The sequence below is a fragment of the Somniosus microcephalus genome, unplaced genomic scaffold, assembly GCF_052327205.1.
Source record: "Somniosus microcephalus isolate GS21.2 unplaced genomic scaffold, FLI_Smic_1.0 scaffold234, whole genome shotgun sequence".
NCBI lineage: Eukaryota > Metazoa > Chordata > Chondrichthyes > Squaliformes > Somniosidae > Somniosus > Somniosus microcephalus.
The window spans coordinates 66,375-83,749 of NW_028225421.1; the positions used below are offsets into that span (position 1 = coordinate 66,375).

General features: G+C 46.6%; 1 protein-coding gene across 2 annotated transcripts; it reads left to right on the forward strand.

Moving 5' to 3' along the window:
* The first annotated feature begins 453 nt into the window (after nucleotides 1-453).
* LOC147082025 (uncharacterized) lies at nucleotides 454-15,838 on the forward strand. 2 transcript variants are annotated; one of them, XR_015076337.1, is made up of 2 exons: nucleotides 454-743; nucleotides 5,994-6,427. XR_015076337.1 is itself a non-coding variant. In XM_085980524.1 (2 exons), exon 2 carries the CDS (start codon nucleotides 12,150-12,152, stop codon nucleotides 13,956-13,958), a length of 1,809 nt encoding a protein of 602 aa, XP_085836650.1. In that variant the 5' UTR covers nucleotides 454-743; nucleotides 10,580-12,149; the 3' UTR covers nucleotides 13,959-15,838. The 2 variants fall into 2 exon arrangements, 1 of the variants encoding a protein (XP_085836650.1); XM_085980524.1 differs by lacking the exon at nucleotides 5,994-6,427 and adding an exon at nucleotides 10,580-15,838.
* Nucleotides 15,839-17,375: the final 1,537 nt, after the last annotated feature.

Genomic DNA, 17,375 nt, shown 5'->3' on the forward strand with positions numbered 1-17,375 from the left:
TTAAACAGTTTTTTTTGCAGAGTGACCAAGTTTGTCTGCAGGAAACAAATGTGCATGTCAAAGAAGCTTGTATTATGAAGCTTGTGCCCCTTTGCCAGGCCCGCTGCCTGCGGCCCCTCTCCCAGATTCCAGCCCCAGCTCTGTGCTGCCTGCGGCCCCTCTCCCAGATTCCAGCCCCAGCTCTGTGCTGCCTGCAGCCCCTCTCCCATATTCCAGCCCCAGCTCTGTGCTGACTGAGGCCCTTCTCCCAGATTCCAGCCCCAGCTCTGTGCTGCCTGCAGCCCCTCTCCCAGATTCCAGCCCCAGCTCTGTGCTGCCTGAGCTGCTCTCAGCTGGGGACAGCGCGTCACAATCGGCCCCAGCGCACCTGAGCTAGAGAGGAGGCCCCGCCCCCTTGCCGCGCCGCTATTGGTTGACGGACCAGGCCGCCCAGTTCAGTCCGCCCACCTCAGCCCTCGTCCAATTGGTCAAAGCACCCGTCAGTCACAGGCCGGGCCTCCATCCACCTGAATTGCCTCTTCCTCTGATGACGTCACAATCGGGCCCCAGCCTACCAGCGCCGGGGAGGAAGGTCCCGCCCCCTTGCCGCGCCGCCATTGATTGGAGGACCAGGCCGCCCAGTTCAGTCCTCCCAGCTTAGCCCTCTTCCTATTGGTCCGCGCTCCCGTCAGTCAGATTCACGTTGCTCCGGCTCAATCCGCTCCGTCTGACGTCCGCGGAGGTCCCGCCCGCCCGACTCTCAGGTTTGGTTTTCTCGTCTTTTACTTTATAATCTCGGTCTCCGCTCCCCCCCTCACCTCGACTTAAATCGATTCCCCAACAGTTGACTTTACCCCGGCCGCTGATTCCGCCTCTTCCCCGGGCCCGGCCTTCCGGCTGCTCCCCGGAGACCCCGCGCAGGCGCACTGGCAGCCTGGTGTTGTGGTGGGGCCGATTGAGCATGCGCGGACCCGCGCCTCCACATTTAAAGGGACACCCGCCCCCTCCACATTTAAAGGGACACCCCCTCTCATGTATTCTTATGATTAAACATGGAAGAAACATAGAAGATAGGAGTAGGCCTTTCGGCCACTCGAGCCTGCTCCGCTATTCAATGAGATCATGGCTGATCATCCAAGTTAAGTACCCAGTCCCTGCCTTCGCCCCATATCCCTTGCTCCCTTTAGCCTTAAGAAATATATCCAACTCCTTCTTGAATATATTTAATGAATTGGCTTCAAGTGCCTTCTGTGGTAGAGAATTCCACAGGTTCACCTCTCTCTGGGTGAAGTAATTCTTCCTCATCTCTAAGTCTAAAGATAAGGGGTAAGCCATTTAGGACTGAGATGAGGAGGAATTTCTTCACCCAGAGAGTGGTGAACCTGTGGAATTCTCTACCACTGAAGGCAGTTGAGGCCAATTCATTAAATATATTCAAGAAGGAGTTAGATATATTTCTTAAGGCTAAAGGGATCAAGGGTTATGGGGAGAAGGCAGGGACAGGGTACTGAATTTGGATGATCAGCCATGATCTCATTGAATGGCGGAGCAGGCTCGAGGGGCCGAATGGCCTACTCCTGCTCCTATCTTCTATGTTTCTAAGTTTCTATGCGACCCCTGGTTCTGGAACCCACAACCATCAGGAACATCCTCCCTGCATCTAGTCTGTCTAGTCATGTTAGAATTTTATAAGTTTCAATGAGATCCCCTCTCATTCTTCTAAACTCCAGCGAGTACAAGCCCAATCGACCCAATCTCTCCTCATACGTCATTCCTGCCATCCCAGGTATCAGTTTGGTGAATCTTCGCTGCACTCCCTCCATTGCAAGAACATCCTTCCTCCGATAAGGCGACCAAAACTGCAGCAAGACATCCTTGTTCCTGTGTTGAAACGGATTTTTTTGGTCCTCAATCTGGTTCAGTACAAACACTGAGTCGAATACTGGTTTAGTTCAACAGTTGTTTTATTCTGTTGTCCCGGGAGACTTACTCTGATACAGCACCGTTCTGACTCCAGCAGAGTCTCGACAGGTTCCACCAGAGCAAGCAATCTTTCATACAGTGGGTCACATTATTATACTTTACTTTTGAAAAGACATTAACACATCGTACATTCTACACCAATCCCGAGCGAGGCACGTACACAGTTTAAAGTGATGTCCTGGCCTGGCAGTTTGAAATAAAGAAGTCACAGTTCACTGGTTTATAATATAGAAAATATGCAGGTAATGGTTTCACGATCACCTAATCATTATGGTAATGCATGGTAATGTGTTTTCGGATCGCCTATTGTCAGTATACCCTTTGCACTCCACCCTACATTGTTCCACCAGCAAGGTGTGACATCGTGGGTGCCAGCCATATTAGCATTTTACTTCCTGCTGCCTTCAGTTTCTTGAATTAACATGATCATCTCTCACAATATGCAAGTGACTCAGCGATGTCGACATTGCACCACCATTTCAGGCTAACAGGGTCCTCCATTTTAGATTGGCAGGGTCCTTGGCCATGCGGAGCGAGTTGTTACCTTATCTTTGCATTCTATATTCTCATTCCCCCCTTTTATCATTCCATGATAACCATCTAAGGTACCCTGTGATTCTGGGCTTCATCCTACTGGTTCATCTCTACTTTATTGAGTCTATTATACTCCTCCTCCATTAATTCCTTCACCATCTCACTCGCTTCACCCTCTATATATTTAGTAATTCAATTTCTTCTTCTGATGATTTCCTTTTTTAATAGTCCATTACAGAAGTCCCATTTAGTCACGTTCCAGGATCCGAAAGCTTTAAGATTCTTGTCTTTGTACTGGAGAATATCTCTTCGGCACATTTCTTCAGTCGATTGAACGCCCCGCCCGCGAGCAGGATAACGCTCAGAAGCAGTAATAAGGTCCTCATCTTGATCCTCCGTGATCAATCAATGCGACTTATTAGTTATTAATCTGGAAAACAAACTGCTTACACAAGATCCAAAGTTAAAAACTTAAAGCTAAAATTTTAAAAATTAAAAATTAGAAATCGTATAATAAGTATAATAAAAGTAGGATTTTGGCAGGCCAAAACAATCCAAACACAACACCAGACCTCGTAAAACTGCAGTCACCTTTATCAAGGCCGAGCGTGAGTTCTGTAGTCTCTTATCAATTAAAATAAAATTAATGATTGTTCGTAAAATCTACTCTATACTGTACTGAAATCTACTAATTATCTCCCCCCCTTTTGATTGGTTTCTCCAATCAATTTACAATGGTGGAAGTGCACCCATGCGCTTCTTCCCTCGACCTTAGCTGCAGTCGGGGTTGTTAGTAAGACCTGATATGGACCTTCCCACCTTGGATCTAGACTTTTACGAGTCCAGTTCTTAACCATCACATACGAACCTGGTTCAATTTTTAGAGAAGCAGATAAGTCAGGAAGTTCACCATATGCAGCACGGACTTGTGAATGCAGCCTACGTAAAACCTTAGTAAGAGCCAAGACATAGGTCGTCATTTCTTCAGTCATATGGTGAAAATGCACCGTTGTAGCAGCATTTTGGTTCCAGGGAGTCTTGAGTGGTTTACCATAGATAATCTCAGCAGGGGTAAGTCGTGCTTTACCCGCGGGTGTGGTGCGGATCTGAAAGAGAGCCACAGGAAGCAATTTCAACCAGGTTAAGCCGGTTTCGGCTACCAGTTTAGCAAGTTTGTTCTTCAGAGTCTGATTGGTTCTTTCGACAAGTCCTGCAGCCTGTGGTCGATAAGCACAATGCAATTGCTGATGAATGTTCAACTGGCTACAAAGTTCCTTGTTCACTTCGGCAGTGAAGTGAGGACCGTTGTCAGAACTTAACCGAGTTGGAATACCATACCGAGGTATGATCTCTCTCAGCAATACCTTAACAACAGTAGAGGCTTTATTGTCTGTGGTTGGATATGCCTCGATCCATTTACTAAATACATCTACAATGACAAGTACGTATTTGTAACACTGACATCTTTCCAACTCAATGTAGTCCATTTGCAGGGTCTCAAAGGGACCCTCCGGTAAAGGGGTTTTTCCCCATTCGCAAGACACTCCCTTTCCAGGGTTGTGTTGTTGACAAGTCAGGCATCGATCGCTAATGTTCTGTGCTATTGCTTGAAGCCTTGGATGCCACCAAGTACTTAGAAGCACATCACTCACTGCCCTGGCACCACAATGAGTTGCAAAGTGTACACATTCAATAACCCAAACAGCTAGCTCCTCAGACATGCAAGTCTGTTCCGCGGGAGTAGTCCAGAGTTTTGATAAAGGGTTATATACACATCCCAATTCTCCCCACAAATGCTTATCATAGAGTCATAGAGTCATAGAGTTTTACAGCACAGAAAGAGGCCCTTCGGCCCATCGTGTCTGCGCCGCCCATCCATCCCTGTCCAGTCTAATCCCATTTTCCAGCATTTGGTCCATAGCCTTGTATGCAATGGCATTTCAAGTGCTCATCCAAATGCTTCTTGAATGTTGTGAGGGTTCCTGCCTCTACCACCCTTTCAGGCATTGAGTTCCACATTCCAACCACCCTCTGGGTGAAAAAGTTCCTCCTCAAATCCCCTCTAAATCTCCTGCCCCTTACCCTGAATCTATGCCCCCTTGTTATTGACCCCCCTACTAAGGGGAAAAGTTCCTCTTTGTCTACCCTATCTATGCCCCTCATCATTTTGTACACCTCAATCAGGTCCCCCCCCAGCCTTCTTTGCTCCAAGGAAAACAACCCCAGCCTGTCCAGCCTCTCTTCATAGCTGAGGCGCTCCATCCCAGGTAACATCCTGGTGAATCTTCTCTGCACCCTCTCCAAAGCAATCACATCCTTCCTATAGTGAGGCGACCAGAACTGCACACAGTACTCCAGCTGTGGCCTCACCAGCGTTTTGTACAGTTCCATCATAACCTCCCTGCTCTTATATTCTATGCCTCGGCTAATGAAGGCAAGTATCCCATATGCCTTTTTAACCACCTTATCTACCTGTTCCGCTGCCTTCAGGGATCTATGTACATGTACACCAAGGTCCCTCTGACCCTCTGTACTTCCTAGGGTCCTACCACTCATTGTGTATTCCCTTGCCTTATTTGTCCGTCCAAAATGCATCACCTCGCACTTTTCAGGGTTAAATTCCATTTGCCACTTTTCCGCCCATCTGACCAACCCGTTTATATCGTCCTGTAGCCTGAGGCTTTCCTCCTCACAATTTACCACCCCACCAATTTTCGTGTCATCTGCGAAGTTACTGATCATACCTTTTACGTTCACATCCAAATCAATAATGTAGACCATAAACAGCAAGGGACCCAGCACCGATCCCTGCGGTACCTCACTGGACACAGGCTTCCAGTCACAAAAACAACCTTCGACCATCACCCTCTGCCTTCTGCCACTCAGCCAGTTTTGGATCCAATGTGCCAAGGCACCCTGGATCCCATGGGCACTTACCTTCTTGACCCGTCTCCTATGCGGGACTTTATCGAAAGCCTTACTGAAATCCATGTATACCACATCCACTGCACTACCCTCATCCACACACCTAGTCACCCCCTTGAAAAATTCAATCAAATTGGTCAGACATGATCTTCCCTTGACAAAGCCATGCTGGCTATCCCTGATTAATCCTTGCTTCTCCAAGTGGAGACTAATTCTGTCCCTCAGAATTTTTTCCAATAATTTCCCTACCACTGATGTTAGGCTCACTGGCCTGTTATTCCCTGGTTTATCCCTACTACCCTTCTTGAATAATGGTACTACGTTAGCTGTTCTCCAGTCCTCTGGCACATCCCCTGTGGCCAGAGAGGTTCTGAAAATTTGTGTCAAAGCCCCTGCAATCTCCTCCTTTGCCTCATACAGCAGCCTGGGATACATCTCGTCCGGGCCTGGGGATTTATCCACTTTTAAGCCTGCTAAAACTGCTAGTACCTCCTCCCTCTTGATGCTAATATGTTCAAGTATATCACAGTCCCCCTGCCCGATTTTTATGTCTACATCGTCCTTCTCCATAGTGAACACAGATGCAAAAAATCTGAGATAAAGGCACTTTGTAATGCATGGAGAAAAAGTCAGAAGGATCAAACAAGGTCATAAGATGGCTAACGAGGGAGCAAGACTTTTTACCAGGTGTTAGAGGATTAATTACTGCCACGTCGGCAAAACGAGAGGGAAAAGGGTATAAAGGTACAGGTTTTGAACATTGAAAGCAGCGCACCGTGTAACCAGAGATTGATAGGAGCTTTGGTCAACAGAACACAGCAAGATCCCAAGGAAGCGCGCATGGGTCAACGGAACACAGCAAGATACATCAGGAGACTTGTGCCGCGGACACTCGGAAGGAACGCCGGGGTTTCAACGATCAGACTGTGACTATCTTCTTGTTAAGTACTACTTGTTTGTGCTGGCTGTTTAATGCTTAATAAACCTGTTTTACTGATACACAATATACCTGGCCCCAGAGTGGTTTGTGTAGTCACGGACTGTTTTACTGACACACAATATACCTGGACCCAGAGCGGTTTGTGTAGTCACGGACTGTTTTACTGACACACAATATACCTGGACCCAGAGCGGTTTGTGTAGTCACGGACTGTTTTACTGATACACAATATACCTGGACCCAGAGCGGTTTGTGTAGTCACAGACTTTCTTACTGATAGATGGTTACAGTGAGGGGGTGGTGTGTACCGAGAGTGCTACAGTGAGGGGCATGGTGTATATCAGGGTTGTACAGTGAGGGGTGAAGGGTATATCAGATTGTTATAATGATGGGTGTGGTTAAATCAGAATTTTTCAGTGAAGGGTGTGGGGAACAATGAGTGTTGTGGGTTTTACCAGTGTGTTAGTGTGAGAGGTGTGTGGTATTTAAGAGAGTGGGGTCTATCTGTGTGTTTCAGTGAGGGGTGCTGGGTATATCAGAGTGTAATGAGTTATACCAGAGTGTTAGAGTGAGGGTTGTGGTGTATGTCAGAGTTTTACAGTGAGGGATCTGGGTTTTATCAGAGTGTTATATTGAGGGGTGTGGGGTATATCAGAGTGTTACATTGAGGGGTGTGGGGTATATCAGAGTGTTACATTGAGGGGTGTGGGGTATATCAGAGGGTTAAAGTGAGGTGAGTGGGATATATCCGAGGGTCAGAGTGAAAGGTTTGGGATACCTAAGAGAGGATTAAAGTGACGGGTATATCAGAGTGTTAAAGTGAATGCTGTGGGGAATATCAGAGCATTACAAGTGAGGGGTGTGGGGTATATCACAATTTTCAACTGAGGGATGTGGCGTATAACAGTGTTACAGTGAGGTGTCTGTGGTATATCAGAGTGTTACATTAAGGGGTGTGGTGTATGTCAGAGGGTGTTACAGTGAGGGGCGTGGGGTGTATCAGCGTGTTACAGTGAGGAGCGTGCGAAATATCGGATTGTTATATTGATGGGTGTGGGTTATATCAGAATGTTTCAGTGAGGGGTGTCGGATGTATCATCAGCGTGTTACAGTGAGGGATGTTCGATATCTAGTAGAGTTTCAATGAGAGGTGTAGGGTATATCAGAATGTTATATTGAGAGGTTTGTGGTATTTAAGTCAGTGGGTTGTATCTGAGTGTTGTAGTGAGGGATGCTGGGTATATCAGAGTATAGTGAGGTATACCAGAGTGTTAGAGTGAGGGGTGTTGAGTTTGTCAGAGTATTACTGTGAGGGGTCTGGGTTTACATCAGATTGTTACATTGGGGTGTGAGTGGTATATCAGAGTGTTAATGTGAGGTGAGTGGGGTATATTGATGTGTTATTGAGAGGGGTTTGGGACATGTAAGTGAGGATTAAAGTGAGGGGTCTATCAGAGTGTCACAGTGAGTGGTGTCGGGTGTATCAGAGTGTTACAGTGAAGGGTGTGGGGTAAATCAGTGTTAAAAGTGAGGTGAGTGGGATAGATCTGTGGGTCACAGTGAGAGGTTTGGTATAACTAAGAGAGGATTAAGGTGAGGGGTGTATCAGAGTGTTAAAGTGAATGCTGTGGGGAATATCAGCGTTACAGAGAGGGGTATGGGGTATATCAGAGCGTTGCAGTGAGGTGTATGGTGTATATCAGTGTTATAGTGAGGGGCGTGGGGTATATCACAGTTTTCAACTGAGGGATGTGGGGTATAACAGAGTGTTACAGTGAGGGGTGGTGTATATCCGAGGGTGTTACATTGAGTGGCGTGTGGTGTATCAGAGAGTTACAGTGAGGGGTGTGTGGTATATCAGATTGTTTCAGTGAGGGGTGTGGTGTATATCAGAGTGTTACAGTGAGGAGTGTGGAGTGTTACAGTGAGGAGTGTGGGGTATATCAGTGTTACAGTGAGGGGTGTGGGGTATATCAGTGTTACAGTGAGGGGTGTGGGGTATATCACATTGTTATGGTGATTCGTGTGGGTTATATCAGAATGTTTCTGTGAGAGGGATAGAGTACCTCAGGGTGTTACACTGAGGGTGTGGGTTAGATTCGTGTTACATTCAGGGGTGTGGGGTATATCAGTGTTACAGTCAGGGGTGTGAGGTATATCGGTGTGTTACAGTGAGGGACGTGGAGTATATCTATGTTACAATAAGGTGTGTGTGGGGTACATAAGATTATTACAGTCAGGGGAGTGGGTTTACAAGAGTGTTACAGAGAGTGGTTTGGAGTATATCAGAGTGTTATAGTGAGGGGTGTAGGGTATATCTGAGTGTTACAGTGTGGCATGTGCGGTATATCAGAGTGTTACAGTGAGGAGTGTGGGGTGTATCAGAATGTTAGTGAGGAGTGTGGGGAATATCAGTGTTACAGTGAGGAGTGTGGGGTATATCAGAGTTTTACAATGAGGGGTGTGGTGTATATCAGAGTGTTACAGTGAGGGGTGTGGGGTATATCCGAGGATGTTAGTGAGGGGCGTGGGATATATCAGTGATAAATTCAGGGGCGTGGGGTATATCAGAATGTTATAGTGAGGGATGTGGGGTATATCAGTGTGTTACAGTGAGAGGTTTATGGTATTTAAGAGAGTGGGTTGTATCTGAGTGTTTCAGTGAGGTGTGCTGGATATATCAGAGTGTAGTGAGGTATACCAGAATTTTAGTGTGAGGGTTGTGGGGTATATAAGAGTTTTACAATGATCAGTTTTGGTTATATCAGAGTGTAACATTGAGGGGTGTGGGGTGCATCAGTGTGTTAAAGTGGGGTGAGTTGGGTTTATCGATCTGTTACAGTGAGAGGTTTGGGATATGTAAGAGTGGATTAAAGTGTGGGATATATCAGAGTGTTACAGTGAGGGGTGTGAGGTATATCAGAGACTTACAGTGAGGAGTGTGGTGTATATCAGAGATTTGCAGTGAGGGGTGTGGGGTATATCAGTGTGTTACAGTGAGGGATGTGGGGTATATCAGTATTTACAGTGAGGTGTGGGGTGTATGAGAGAGTTACAGTGAGGGGTGTGTGGAATATCAGTGTGTTACAGTGAGGAGTGTGGGGTGTATGAGAGAGTTACAGTGAGGAGTGTGGTGTATATCAGAGTGTTACAGTGAGGAGTGTGGGGTGTTCGTGAGAATACCAAGGTCAAGGAAATAGAAACCAGAAACTGCGAAGGCAGCAAGAAGTAAAATAAAAAGGCTAAACTGATCTTTGGCTGCTAATATGGCTGGCGCCCACAAATGTCACACCTTGCTGTTAGGAACAATATAAGTCAGTGTGCAGAAGTTATACAGACAATAGGCGATCAGAAAACGCATTACCATGATTGCAAACGCATTACCATAATGTTTAGGTGATCGTGAGCACATTACCAGGATATTTACTTAACTGTAACCCATTCAGTTAAATGTGACTTCTTTATTTCAAACTGCCAGGCCAGGAAATCAAATTAAATGTATACGTGCACAGCTCAGGATTGGCTCAGAATGTGCGATGTGTTAATGTCTTCTCAAATGCAAGTATAATAATGTAGCACACGGTATGGCAAATTGCTTGCTCTGTTGGATTCGCAGACTCTTGCAGGAGTCGGTGTCGATATATCAGAGTAAGACTCCGCGGATAATAAATCGTTTGAATTCTCCAGTTGTTCGACTCAGTGTTTACTGAACCAGACTGAGGGTAAAAGAATCCGTTCTAACATTCGAATAAAATTTTGCTGGACAAGATTTTGCTGGAAAAGACACAAACAACAAATTCGCTGACTGGGACTAATTGAATCTCTGCACAGTGAGACATGCCACGCTTACGCATGGCTGGAACAAAGTTCGTCTCGTGTCCTGACTGGGACTAATTAGATCACTGAGGACTAACAAAGTTCACTGGTATCCTATCATCGAACTAATCACATTCCGCCGGGGAACAAGACGGAACGAAGATCTGAAGAGGCAGAATTGGCAACACAAGTGTGTAAACTCCTGACTGGAGGAAAATAACGATATGCGCTAATAAACGAATTGATTGGATGAATGTAAATGATCTAAAACCAACTTCTTGGAATTGTATATAAGCTCGGCACGTACTACAATCGGGGAGACGGTGCTCTCGCAGACCGCGTGGTTGCAGACGCTTCTCCCAGAGCTCCGTCATTTAATAAAGTTGTCTCTCTTACTCAAAGTCTAGTTTCCGAGGAATCATTTTTCCTACAACAAATTGGCGCTGCAAGCAGGGCGCCACGGAGCTGAACAATCGTACGAATCAGTGACCAGGGTGAGTAGTCAGATTTTTGACCGGCCATAAATCAGAGACACTCGACAAGGCGACTGAACGGCGAAGCAGCACCAAAACGAATCTGGGACACAGACTGAGTGGGTAAGAGACACTACTTGATTTGTATGTGTGTATTTGTATTTGTGTAATAGTAACTAAGTAAAACCTCGGATCAGGAGGACACTTGTCTCAGACACCTAGCCTCAGGCCGGTTGTTAAGAGGGCAAATGCCCCACGCGAAGGCCAGGACCATGAAGTAGGTGCCGAGACTCGAGACTCCAAGGTGTTCTAAAGTCGTGATACTAGTCGAGTATGGTTAACATTTTTCTGCATTATATCATGTTGCTAAGTGAACTAGGAGATTATTAGTGTCGGTGTTGTAGGACCCTGATCAGGTAAACCGGCACCGGGGAGGGGTAGAAACCCCGTCCAACAAGCAAGCGTTACACGTCCGGGCAGTTTTGAGAGAAAGACAAACCCGGACCTCTGAGAACGCTGGCATAGAGTGCGACAAGAAGCTCGGGTATTCTTGGAAGGAAAGAATAGGGGGGCTCTCTAAGGAACAGATCTCCAGACACGAAGGAACGATCGGTGAAGCAGCGGCGATGTCAGGTGAGGAAGTTAAGAGGGGACCTTCGGGCTCCCTCACATATTCTTATATGACAAACCGACAGTCGTTAATTAAGAAGATGCAGAAAGACGGGTGGGATGTGTCACAGACTTTAGAACTCCAGAGAAGCTGGTTGACTAAACAGACAAAGGATAAAACCAAGAAAGCAGGAGTGTTATTAGTACACCAACTAGCAGGACTCATTGAACAAGTAAACGTAATAAAGAAAGTTGCACAAGACAAAATACAGATGGTTACGGAACTAGAGACAAAGGCGAAATGTCAAGCAAAGATTATAAAGGAATTAGAGTGTAAGGTATACGAGGGGGGGCGAATGGGGACTTGTCCAGACACCACCTCCCTTCCCCCATATTACAGTGCAGAACCAACAGGCCCTGCAGGCGAGGGGGACGTTGAAATAGTCGAGATGGCTCCTGTGAGCCGGGGCGGGACATTGGCTAATCCCACCGCCAGTACCCAATAAAGGCGGAGGCCAGGAAGGCAGTCGTGGACATAGTGAAGGGGCTAGTAGAAAGGGGTATCCTGAGGGAAACCGCGACCACTACTAATTCCCCCACATGGCCAGTAGAGAAACCTGATGGGAGCTATAGGTTGATTATAGACTATACGGCCCTCAACAGGGTCACTCCTAAATTACACCCCATCGTTGCCAGCCCCTCAACAATTTTGAATGGGCTATCCCCTGAACAGAAGATATTCACCGTTTTAGACATAGCTAACGGATTCTGGGCACTCCCATTAGATCCGGAATCACGAGAAATTTGAATTCACAGTAGGGGATAAACAATATACGTGGACCCGATTGCCACAGGGATTCCATAATAGCCCAGCTATTTTTCACCGCGTCATGAGTGATATCCTAAAACAGATAGAAGTACCTAAAGGAAGCACTATTTTGCAGTATGTCGACAACATACTAATAGCCTCGGAAACGAAGGCAGACCATCTGGCAACCCTATATTTAGTACTAAGGGCCCTAGAGACGGCTGGCCTCAAGGTAAGCCCTAAAAAAGCACAGATAGGAAAAACTCAGGTCCTATACCTGGGACATCTAATCTCCCAAGGACTTAAAGAAATGCCACAGGACAGGAAACACGCTGTCCAGGGCATGCCGAGACCCGTAACAGTACTTGGAGACAGGAAGGTACTGGGGCTCTTTAATTACAGTCGAAATTTTATCCCGGGGTTCGCTAAATTAGCAGAACCTATACAAAGATTAGTGAAAGGGGGTAAACCCGCGTTGGAACCGATAGATTGGGGACCGGAACAAGAGGAAGCTTATACTCAACTAAAGTCTGAACTAGTATCAGCCCCAGGGCTAGGACTGCCAGATATGAGTAAGGACTTCCACATACATTGCAACAATGAAGAAGGGTTTTACACAGCAGTAGTTACACAGGATCATGGGGATAAAAGAAGGCCCGTCGCCTACTATTCCACAGTGGAGGGACTGGTAGTCACAGGGCTCTCCCGGTGCATAGCTGCATTGGATTGTGCGGCTTGGGCAGTAAAGGTTAGTGAGCCAATAGTAATGACAGGAAACGTTATATTGCACACTAAACACACTCTGATAGAGATGCTGAATACCGGGAAATTAAGATCCGTCTCGAACATGAGACATGCCAAGTGGGAGGCCGTCCTCCTCCCTCCGAGTAAAGCAGTAACCATTGTTAGAGACACAGGGGAGAACCCGGCAGAAGGAATACTGGGAACTGGGGAGCCCCACAACTGTGGGGACGTAGATATGAACCTGGATGAAGATAGGATAAAAGACACCCCTTTAGTGACAGCGGAAGAGACGTTGTACGTAGATGGTTCACGCAAGTATGTAGATGGGCTGCCCCGAATAGGGTGGGCGATGGTTAATGGCGAATTAAAAACTGTAGAGTCAGGATGGATTGATGGAGGCCTATCGGCCCAAGTGGCAGAGCTAGTGGCTCTCACCAGGGCACTAGAGTTGTCAGAGAATAAAATCGTGAACATTTACACAGATAGTAGGTATGCCTTTGGGGTGGTCCACGATTATATGACTGCATGGGGTAGGAGGGGATTCATTACTACGGGAGGCAATCCCATAAAACACCAGCTGAGGATAGAAGCCCTCCTAGAAGCTAGCGACAAACTCCAACAGGTAGCAGTAATTAAGATTAAGGCACATCAGAGGGAACCGGACCAGACTAGCCCAGACTGGTTAAATCACCAGGGGAACCAGGCTGCGGACCAAGCAGCACAAAGGGTGCTAGAGCAAGAAAGGATTGAAGAAGTACCAATAGCCGCTGTGAGCAGCTCCGAGGACAAGATAAGTATTGACGAACTCCATGAGGACACCCCCGACGTCGAAAAAGGTACGTGGGAAGAACAAGGCGCTAAGCGGGGAAGCGATAATGTCTGGCGAAAGGATAACAGGGTAATGGCCCCCAAGTGCATTCAAAATACGCTATTAGAACTCCACCATGGGCTTGTACACAGGGAGAGAAGCGATGATGGGAAGCCTCAGCAAAGAATGGTGGTGGAAGGGGATGGGAAGAGATATCGCTGGGGCAGTCGGGAGAGCAGGAGGCCAGTAACTGGTGAGTTTAAAAGCTCACCTTTCGCGGGCTTTTTCTTTCACAGCTGGTGCAGTCGGGAGAGCAGGAGGCCAGTAACTCTTATATAGGTGGGGCTGTTGCTAAACCCGAAACACTACAGTGTAGTGTCTCCCACCCTTCCACCTCCTCTAACCTTTTAGGGGTTAGGGGAAGTTGAAAAGGTAGGTTCAATTTATTTTATTTCAGGAGCCTAACCTAGGTGGAAAAGGTTCCAGGACAGGAGGCGGCAGTGAAAATACAACACCAGAAAACAGGTAGGTGACTGGTTGGTGAGTACTTTCACAAACTTATTCTAAGTAGAATTCAATAATTAAGCTAAATCGTAGTAAATAAAAGGGTATTGTAAGGGTTAAGTCATGGAAGGGCAGCTCAGACCCGTGTCATGCTCCTCCTGTGCCATGTGGGAAATCAGGGACACTGTCCCTGACAACTATGTGTGCAGGAAGTGTGTCCAGCTGCAGCTCCTAGCGGACCGCATGGCGGCGCTGGAGCTGCGAATGGACTCACTCTGGAGCATACGCGATGCTGAGGATGTTGTGGATAGCACATTTAGTGAGTTGGTCACACCGCAGGTAAAGGCTAGCTCAGACAGTAAATGGGTGACCAAAAGGCAGGGTAAAGGCAGGAAGGTAGTGCAGGAGTCACCTGCGGTCATCTCCCTCCAAAACAGGTTTACCGTTTTGGGTACTGTTGGGGGAGATGACTTATCAGGGGAAGGCACCAGCAGCCAGGTTCAGGGCACCATGACTGGCTCTGCTGCACAGAAGGGCGGGAAAAAGAGGGATAGGGCTATAGTGATAGGGGATTCAATTGTAAGGGGGATAGATAGGAGTTTCTGAGACCGAGACTCCAAGATGGTATGTTGCCTCCCTGGTGCAAGGGTCAAGGATGTCTCGGAGCGGGTGCAGAGCATTCTGAAGGGGGAGGGGGATCAGCCAGTTGTCGTGGTACATGTAGGTACCAACGATGTAGGTAAAAAGAGGGAGGAGGTCCTACAAGCTGAATTTAGGGAGTTAGGAGCTAAATTGAAAAGTAGGACCTCAAAGGTAGTAATCTCTGGATTGCTACCAGTGCCACGAGCTAATAAGTTTAGAGAGAGTAAGATAGATAAGCTAAATACGTGGCTTGAGCAGTGGTGCAAGGGAGAGGGATTTAAATTCTTGAGGCATTGGAACCAGTTCTTGGGGAGGAGTGACCTGTACCAAGGGGACGGTCTACACCTGAACTGTGAGGGAGCCGATGTCCTCGGGGTAATATTTTCTGGGGCGGTTCGGGAGGATTTAAACTAATTTGGCAGGGGGATGGGAACCTAGGTAGTGGAAAAGAGGGAAGTCATATGAAGTCAGAAATAGATGGTAGAAAGGTGAGAAGCAATAAGCAAAGGAGAGAAACACAAAGGGCCAAACTAATTCATAATGAGAGTGTGAAAAAAGCAAGCCTGAAGGCTTTGTATCTTAATGCTAGAAGCATTAGGAACAAGGTGGATGAATTAGTTGTGGAAATAGAGGTAAACAAGTATGATTTGATTGGGATTACAGAAACGTGGCTGCAGGGTGGGCAAGGCTGGGAACTTAACATCCAGGGATATACAATATTTAGGAAGGATCGGCAAAAAGGTAGGGGAGGTGGCGTAGCATTGCTGGTAAAGGAGGGGATTAATGCAATGGAAAGGAAGGATATTAACTCGGATGAAACGGAATCTGTATGGGTAGAAATGATAAATAGCAAGGGGAGGAAAACGTTAGTGGGTGTGATATATAGGCCTCCAAATAGTAATATGGAGGTGAGGGAAGGCATAAAAAGGGAAATTAGAGAAGCGTGCGATAAGAGCACAGCTGTCATCATGGGTGACTTTAATTTACATATTGATTGGACTACCCAAATTAGTAAAAATTCTGAGGAGGAGGAATTCCTGGAATGTTTTCGGGACGGTTATCTGGACCAATATGTCGAGGAGCCGACTCGAGATCAGGCCATTTTAGACTGGGTATTGTGCAATGAGAAGGGACTTATCAGCAATCTTCTTGTACGAGGCCCCTTGGGTCAGAGCGATCATAATATGATCGAGCTCTCAGTCGAGATGGAGAGTGAGGAAATTGAATCAGAGACTAAGGTCCAGAACTTAAATAAAGGGAATTACGAGGGTATGAGATGGGAATTGGGTAAGATTGATTGGGTGGTGTTTCTGGGGGGATTGACAGTGGATAGACAATGGCAAGCATTCAAAGATAGAATGGAAGAATTCCAGAACATGTTTATACCGGTTTGGCATAAAAATAAACCTAAAAAGGTGACTCAACCGTGGATAACGAGGGAAATTAGGGACAGCATAAAATCAAAAAAAGGGCATATCAACTGGCAAAAAAAAGCACCAGACCGGAAGATTGGAGGCAGTACAGGATACAACAAAAGGGGACAAAGGGATTAATCAGGAAGGGGAAAATAGAATACGAAAGTAAACTTGCAGCAAACATAAAGACAGACTACAAAAGCTTTTATCGGTATATCAGGAGGAAAAGACTGGTAAAATCCCAAGTCGGTCCCTTGCAGTCCGATTCGGGAGAATATATAATGGAGAATAAGGAAATGGCAGACCAATTAAACTCATACTTTGGTTCTGTATTCACAAAGGAGGACACAAATAACCTCCCAGGAATATTGGCAAACATAGGGACTAATGAGAGGGAGGAGCTGACAGAAATTAGTATCTCTAGGGATAAGGTGTTGGGTAAGTTGAGGGGACTGAAGGCCGACAAATCCCCGGGGCCTGATAAACTACATCCTAGGGTACTTAAGGAGGTGGCCCTGGAGATAGCAGATGCTCTAAGGATCATCTTCCGGAACTCCATTGACTCGGGAACAGTACCCGTGGATTGGAGGGTAGCTAATGTTACCCCAATATTTAAAAAGGGGGGTAGAGAGAAAGCAGGGAATTATAGACCAGTAAGCCTTACATCGGTTGTGGGCAAAATGCTAGAGTCCATTATTAAGGATAAAATAGCGGAGCACTTGACAAATGGGGAAAGGATCGGACAGAGTCAACATGGATTTACAAAGGGTAAATCGTGTTTGACTAATCTGCTGGAATTTTTTGAGGAAGTAACTGGTAAAATAGATGGGGGAGAGCCAGTGGATGTGGTGTACCTTGACTTCCAGAAAGCCTTCGATAAGGTTCCACACAGAAGATTATCATGCAAAATTAAGGCTCATGGGATTGGGGGCAAAGTATTAACGTGGATAGAGAACTGGCTGGCGGATAGAAAACAGAGAGTTGGAATAAACGGCTCGTTTTCGGAGTGGCAGGCAGTGACCAGCTGGGTGCCGCAAGGATCTGTCCTGGGACCCCAGCTGTTCACAATATATATAAATGATCTGGATCAGGGAATTGGATGCAATATTTCCAAATTCGCTGACGACACTAAACTAGGAGGAGGGGTGGGCTCTGATGAGGATGTCAGGAGGCTACAGTGCGATTTGGACAGGTT

What these genes read in the sequence shown, in the direction of transcription:
- LOC147082025 (XM_085980524.1), top strand. Translation starts at nt 12,150, where the DNA reads ATGAGTGATATCCTAAAACAGATAGAAGTACCTAAAGGAAGCACTATT.